Raw genomic sequence first — 7,827 nt, 5'->3', positions numbered from 1 at the left:
CCCTTGCTTTAACACTGCAATAAGATCATCTAGTATGACGAGGTTAAAATTTTAATTCGACAAATCCTGTCATTTTAGATGATTTCGTGAGTTCAAATTTGTCTAAGTTAGTTTTACTTTCGAAATATAAAAATTTTCGCAAAAATTCTCTTAGTCATCGAAGCAAATCAAATCCAAACTCAAAAAACTAAAAAATATGTATCGAACGAATAAATCAAAAGAAAATAATAGCACACAAGTGTTTGAGGTAAATTTACTCTTTTTTCTAATTGAATTGGGTATATGTATATGTACATATAACCCTCTGCAATTCGAGAGAGTGATGAAGATAGATCTCAGGCACCAAATACAAATATGGTAGCTCAACTCAGTGAACAAATTAACAATCTAGAGAAAAGTAGATGGTAAATATCTTTTGAAGTCGTCAAATAGATCTGGATAGTCCTTCGAAAAAAGAGCATCAACCTGAAACCAACAACAATTAATATTTTCTGGAATATCAAAACTAAAACAACAAAGCACAGAGTCAATTTGGGTTTTAAAACTTTGGAATCATTTCAATTTCAAGACAAATTGGTTTCCAATTATTTCGAGTGAATTTAATTTTAAAAATTTAAATTTAGATGTCAACTTTTTAGGTTGAAATTAATTGAGTCTAGTTCAAGTTTAGTTAAAAATGGGTAGTTATAAACGAAAGTAATAACCAAATCAAGAGAGGCTACCTCCATATAGAGCTTAATTATGTCCCTCTGCTCCCTTTGGTACCTAAGTAATACATCCACAAATGACCAATAAACATGCTTATCACGTTCCTGCATGGTAAGACTGCTTAAATTAGATACCTAAACATGCAACTATTATGGGAAAATGGTTTCAGCATTTCACCTTTATTAGCCTCATAAAATCCTTTGGTTCAAGAAATCCAATCATCTTTTTCGGAGGAGGCTGGTGTTTGTCGACGGTAATTTCATATCCCATTGGCAAAAAGAAATTAAATCCCTTAAGCAAGTTGTTATGGCCTTCGAATAACTCTTTCACTCGCTCAACCACACCAGCTACGTCCGTCCTGTATGTATGTTTAAAGCAACATTAATCCAACTGATAATTCAAACAAAACTCGGCGTTTCATTTCTAAAGTGGAACACCTATTAGTCTTGAAATCCTTCATGACTTCACGGAACTTCACCAACTTCTCTTTTCGATCCTCAAACGTCTCCGTTATTTCCTTCAGATACCTTTTGGCGGCAGCGACATTTTTAGCCGCTTCACGTGATGTGCTTCCCTCTCCACCGCCTTCGCCACCTTCAGCTGCACCATCACCACCTCCACCAGCCATCTCGTTTTGCTCTTCACTTAATAGGTAGAAATGATAAAAGAACCTTAAAAACAACTCTTAAAAAGAACCTTCTACGAGCCTACGTAGAAGTCAATTCACCAAATACTACAAAAACCAAGTCACAAATCTTACTTAATTTAATGATGCAAGAATGACCAATACAAAGATTCAAGCAAAACATAAACAAATCACTCATTTCATGGTGCTAAACAAAACAATCCCACATATAAGACACTATTAAAGCAACTTACCATTCAGCCTTCATCCCTGTAAAGCCAAGAACCAAAAAGAAAGTGTATTCTTTTCACATAGGATAATAGTTATCTTTGAAGAAATAGAATTAAACCCATTTCAAGAATTGCATTAAAGAAATTTACTTTCCAGCTCTTTCACAAATAAAATGCAAAGAAACTGAACCAGACCGACCTTTTTTTTTTTGTGGTCCTCTGTGTTTATTATTTTTCTTTTTCTTTTTATGGTTCGGTCGAGTAACAGAGAAAGAATGAAGAGGGGAAATATTAACAGAGAGAAAATTTGGTGCGTGAGGGAGAGTCAAAATCAAAACCAAAGAAAATGAAAACTGAGAAAAGAAAATTTTTGTGTTGTTTTTTGATCCAATTTCAATTTAGGCCCAACGATTTTTTTTTAATTAATCTAAATTTGAAAGTGATTTTTTTTATTTAGTTTAAATTAGTTTTTCAAGTTTGAAGTTTAGTTTAGAGGAAAGACATTTTATTGGAAATGCATTGAATTTTAATTTTGATAGTTTAGGATTTTGGTAGGAAAGTAACCAGTTTTTGGCTGGTGAAGAAAAAGAAGTAGAAGCCACCAAGAGGAAAACTATATTACTGTTTTTTTATTTAGAAGAAAGCTTTTACACTAATGATTTTCATGGTATCAACAGTGATTGAGTCGATTTTTTTCTATCTAAAATACCCAAAGTTTATTTAAATGACTGAGTAGAATTATGGTTTTTTTCTTTGAAGATTAACCAAAGAGTAGTAAGCTCCCGTTGACCCCTTGGCTAACAGAGATGAATGGTTACCTTTCTCCACCACTTTCCCTTGCTCTAACACTGCAATAAGATTACAGTTTTGAATGGTGCTTAGCCTATGTGCCACAACAACACTGGTTCTCCCCACCATTAACCTCTCTAATGCCTCTTGTACCACTTTCTCAGATTTACTGTCAAGTGCGCTGGTTGCTTCATCTAGTAGTAAGATTGTAGGCTTTTTTAGTACTGCTCGGGCGATTGCGATCCGTTGCTTTTGGCCACCGGATAATTGCACTCCTCTATCTCCGCAACATGTTTCGTAACCGTTTGCAAGGCCTGCAATGAAATCGTGGGCATTGGCTGCTTTAGCAGCTTCAATGACTTCAGATTCACCAGTTTCATCGGCTGCTCCGTATAAGATGTTCTCTCTTATTGTGCCAACAAACAATGTTGGCTCCTGGCTAACAAGTGCTATGTGTTTCCTCAATGTCCTTAGGTTGTACGACTTTATATCTCGACCATCGATCTTCACAACTCCTTTGAGAGGATCGTAAAACCTCTCGATTAAACTAATGATTGTTGATTTTCCAGAACCGCTTTGTCCTACCAATGCTGTTGATCTTCCAGCTTCAAAAGTGAATGAGAAGTTCTTTAGGATGATCACATTAGGCCTAGCGGGATATGCAAAATCGACATCATGGATTTCTACATGGCCTGTAATTTCTTCGGCAACGTAACCATTAGAGTCATCGGGTCCGATTCTTGTACAATGGTCTAAGATAGCAAACAAAGATGCAACAACCTCGGAACTCTTGACCAAGTCCGATGTCATGCTTGCAGCTTCAGCCACGACAAGTCCAGTGCTAACCAAAATGAGGAATGTTTGGATAAGAGCTTCCGAACTGATATATCCCTGAGAGATGAGTTTGCCACCATACCAAAAATTGAAAGCCACAATGCATGCTGTAAGAAATTGAGCTGATCCAAATCCAAGACCTGTAAACCAAGATTGCCTAACACTCTCCTTTCTTGGACCTTCATAAGCCTTTTCCATCATTTTCAAAATTCGGTCTTGAGATGAGAAGGCGGTGATGGTTCGATGGTTCGACACCGCATCAGCAGCAAGCTTGCTACTATCTTGTTGTGCTTTGATGGCTTTCTTAGACATGCTTTTGAGTAAAACCATTCGGGTGTACAAGCTAAAGATAATGAGTGGCTGGAGCACTATCATCACAAGGGCAAGTCGCCACGAAAGAAATAACCCCATGACGCAAGCTAGAGTTACACCGGAGATGGTTTGCATGAGAAGAGACATCCGATCGCCCACCAAAGATCTCACCTGCAAACATCTCAGACAATATAGCAAGGCAAAGTCTATGACTAAGAATGCTGACAAGTTCACTCTTACTAATCTATAAGAAAGAATATTACCACACTGGCATCTTTCGCTAGCCTAGAGCAAACAGTGCCACTAGAATTCTCATCTTGGTCAAACCACCCAACTTCAAAAGTCAATATCTTTGAAAGCATCCCCTCTCTAATCCTCTTTGTCAAGTGCTCTCCCATGTAAGCAAAATTATAATGCTGAATAACATTAATTATAAGTGAAAACAAACCAATCCCAAGAAAACTCAAAGCATAAACCTTTGCTTTTTCTTTAATTTCACCATGATCTGAGAGAAAAAACATTGATATCATTAATCCCATTGTGAAAGCTGAAAGTGGTTGCACTGCACCATATAAGACTGCACCTAAGCATCCCAGTGTTGCTTCTTTCCACTCTGGTAAATTCATGGCCAACAATCTCTTAAAAGATGGTGCAGGCAACTTTTTATCCTCAACATTCATTTCTTCACATGGTGAAGAATGATTTGCTGCTACTGAATTGGCTGAACTTGTTCGGCTTGCTAAAGAAAGTCGATGACTGCTAGCATTATTTATGTCGATCGCATTGGTAGACAAATCTTTATCACCTTTCCCCTTGACTTGTTCTTGTTCTGTATGTTGAAGTTGCACTAGCATGGAATAAAGGCCCATTTCGTTTCCCATTAACTCATCATGTGAACCAGTTTCCGTGACTTGGCCATCTTGGATAACTGCAATTAAATCTGCATGTCTAATGGTAGAAAGGCGGTGTGCAATGATTATTGTTGTATGCCCGACCGAGGCCTTATCAAGAGCTTCTTGCACAATACATTCGGATTCGGAGTCTAATGCACTTGTTGCCTCATCAAGGAGAAGGATTTTGGGTGCTTTTATTATAGCTCTTGCTATGGCAATTCTCTGTTTTTGGCCACCAGACAATTGAATCCCTCTCTCCCCAACCTGTTCACACATAAAAAGTTATCTTTAGACTCTATTAGATTCTTATTCTTGATCAAATAAGCATATAAAATGCAAGAGATAAGCAGACTAACCTGTGTGTCATATCCTTGAGGCAACTCTGATATGAAATTATGGGCATTGGAAGCTTTAGCAGCTTCAATAATCTCGTCCATTTCAGCATCTTCCTTGCCAAAAAGTATGTTCTCTTTAATGGTGGTTGCATATAGTGTAGGCTCTTGACTGACCAATCCCATTTGTGACCTAAACCACTTGAGCTGCAATTTATTAATAGGAACCCCATCAAGAGCTATGTCTCCTCCAATTGGGTCATAAAACCTTTGCAACAAGGAAATCACTGTGGATTTTCCTGATCCACTACTGCCTACCAAGGCTACAGCCTTGCCTGCTGGAATTTTGAGACTAAAATCCTTGAAAATTATGTTCTCAAGCCTCGACGGATATGCAAACTCAACTTGTTTGAATTCAATTTCTCCTATAACATTATCCAAAATTTCCCCTTCCATATTGCCTAAATCAATCTTTGGGATTCTTTTAATCACTTCATTTATACGCTTTGCAGCTGAACATGCTTCAAATAAAGGCTTCAAGGTAGATAAACTAGCAACAAGGTAGCTGTTCAATAAGAAGAAAAAGAGAAAATATGATTAAAAATCTCAATGAAAAACTATGCAGAAAGAGATGAAATTAGTAGCATTCAAGGTTAAAACTCTTACTGTCCACCAAAAGTAATACAGGTGCCCACTATGTAAATAGTTCCTCCCTTGGCTCCATGATACATGATCAATCTGCTACCATAGTAAGTAACGAAAGCCCAAATAAGGTGAGTAATACCACTGCTTCCAAGGGCCAAACCTTTTGCCCACCCTTGCTTCAACCCCAATTTCACACATCCTTGTAGAGCTTCAGAGAACTTAATGGAGGTTTTGTTTTCACCAACAAAGGCATAAACAGTTCTTATTGAAGATATTGCCTGTTCTGCTATTGTGCTTGCCAACTTATACTCCATTTGTGTCTTCCTTGCCAGACTCAGTAAAATCTTCCCATATATTAAACTAGAAATCACCAGCAACAGTACAAATGGAAAAATCACAAGAGCTAATTTCCACAGTACCAGAAAAGCTATTATGTAAGCTCCAATAAATGAAGTACCTCTGGCAATCAAGTGTGGAATCTGAAACATATAATAAATAAGTCAATCAACAAGATAAAAAGTAATCAGAATATCTGAAAAGCATTGATAAAAATGATGACAACCTTTTCACTGATAACTTCTTGAATTATGAGACTATCGTTGGAAACGCTTGTGACTACTTCAGCTATGCTAGTTACGTTCAAATCAAAGTAACCTACATCTTGCCTTAGAATAGCTTTCAAATATCTACTTCTCATTCTTGTGGCTTGTCTTTCACTTGTTCTTGTCCAGCAAAATCCTTCTGAAAGTTAGAGAGGAAAAGGATGGCTTAGCATATGGCTAGTTTTTAATACTTTCAATACCATATTCACTTCGAACTCACTTACCTATGAAACACCCAACCCATCCCCAGCAAGCCGTCAAAATCAGTAACAATGCAACCTATCAGCCACGAAATCAAACCAAAAGAATCTTAACAAAAAATACTACTTAATTTCTAAGTAGTAAGCTATGTCAGATATCAGTACGTATTATGTTCTAAGTTTATTAAGCTTTTCATGAAAGTCTGAGGAACGTATGAGGGTAACTAGTGAAAAATAAAATAATAACGTACGTGGTGAACGTTGCGGGTGAGCATATCAGCAGCTGCATCATCAAGATTATTAAACAAACGGCCATTCAAATATATCATCAAGGGTGCAACAGTGCCATCGACAACTCCTCCGATGAAACCAGCAGCCATCAAAAACCTATCCACGTTATCTGCATGCATGAATATGGATCGTATGCATCTGTTTTTCTTCTTCAAAGGACTACTTTCGACCTCTTTAATGGTCTTTCTCTCATCTGCCATGGCCGGTGGTTCCTTTGTTTTTCTTCAATTATCTGAGCTAATCAGTATATATTCAATAGCAGCTGATGAATAGGTTAATTTATACATATACGACGAAAAAGAAACATGAGAAAGTAGGCTTAAAATTTTAAAATTGTATAATTTGTATTACATCTTAAATCTACACTTATTTATAATATACCAAATCTATTAAGTTGGTTTCTTTGTATCATATCATGTTGTGAGTTTAAAATTTACAATTATTTCAATTACTTTTTCATTCATGTTTTTCTTTCATCGACTTCTTAGGTAAATAATTTTGACAAAGTAAAGAATTGATCACAAGCTTCCCAACTCGAAAAGAGCTTATGAGGGAGGCGGCCACATGCTTTTATCAAGGACAAGTGAGAATTCAGATTTCCAATATGCGTAGGTCATGCAATCTATACGTTTCGAGGCACATGCAGCAATTGCATGTGTGCATGAATAACGAAGTGCTTGAAATCTCCTACAGCCGCATGTCATTTGTATGAGGTCTACGAGATTTGCTCCACTAATAACTCCATGGTTGGGTCTAACGGGCTGCTTAACCCAGAATACTAGATTTGGTTGCGAGTGACACACTGAAGTCATTGAGTTCGTGATTTCTGCATTTTCCCCAATATCTTTTAACACCAACTTGCACCAAACATGACTGCCCTTTAGCTGTCCCGCGTATGTCTCAACCCGTTTTGGAAACAAGCCTGCTAATTAGAAATATGTTTCCTTGACCACCAAGGTTACCACAAAATGACGTGTCCCCTTCAATATAGAATTAATGCATTCTACTAGGTTTGAGGTCATGTGCCCGTATCTTAGTCCTCCATCATATGACCACGTCCATTTCTCTAGAGGTATCCTATCAAGGTACCGTGCTTCCAGTGTTTACAGCCCGCAACCTCTCCAACATTTCATGGAAACAATGTTGGACAAGCTCGTACCCTGTTGATGACAATCAACAACACATTCAAGAAAAGCGACCCAAAATGCATATGCCAAACTATTTTATAGGAAATCAATTCTATGCACAATGTACCCATGTTAATGACATGTCGCTGCTCCACATCCTTATGGCATCAACCCATAGTGTTAGACCCTATGTGACACAAACAATACCTATTGTGTGCACGATTCCAACGCTTGAACGT

General features: G+C 37.4%; 2 protein-coding genes across 2 annotated transcripts; both read right to left on the bottom strand.

The window, feature by feature from the left end:
* Positions 1-313: 313 nt before the first annotated feature.
* Positions 314-1,874, bottom strand: LOC121206515 (paired amphipathic helix protein Sin3-like 2). Its single transcript, XM_041077485.1, has 5 exons — positions 1,588-1,874; positions 1,146-1,352; positions 886-1,066; positions 723-812; positions 314-465 (listed from the first exon to the last, which is right to left on the bottom strand). Exons 1-5 carry the CDS (start codon positions 1,599-1,601, stop codon positions 388-390), a joined length of 570 nt encoding a protein of 189 aa, XP_040933419.1. The 5' UTR covers positions 1,602-1,874; the 3' UTR covers positions 314-387.
* A 379-nt stretch (positions 1,875-2,253) lies between these two features.
* Positions 2,254-6,661, bottom strand: LOC107893731 (ABC transporter B family member 15). The gene is made up of 7 exons (XM_016818799.2): positions 6,422-6,661; positions 6,195-6,249; positions 5,931-6,109; positions 5,390-5,847; positions 4,748-5,288; positions 3,762-4,655; positions 2,254-3,669 (listed from the first exon to the last, which is right to left on the bottom strand). The coding sequence occupies exons 1-7, from the start codon at positions 6,659-6,661 to the stop codon at positions 2,302-2,304; spliced, it is 3,735 nt and encodes a 1,244-aa protein (XP_016674288.1). The 3' UTR covers positions 2,254-2,301.
* Between the last annotated feature and the right edge of the window lie 1,166 nt (positions 6,662-7,827).

The sequence above is a fragment of the Gossypium hirsutum genome, chromosome A09, assembly GCF_007990345.1.
Source record: "Gossypium hirsutum isolate 1008001.06 chromosome A09, Gossypium_hirsutum_v2.1, whole genome shotgun sequence".
Lineage (NCBI taxonomy): Eukaryota > Viridiplantae > Streptophyta > Magnoliopsida > Malvales > Malvaceae > Gossypium > Gossypium hirsutum.
The sequence above is the reverse complement of the archived record's forward strand: the minus strand, read 5'-3'. Positions and strand labels throughout refer to the sequence as shown.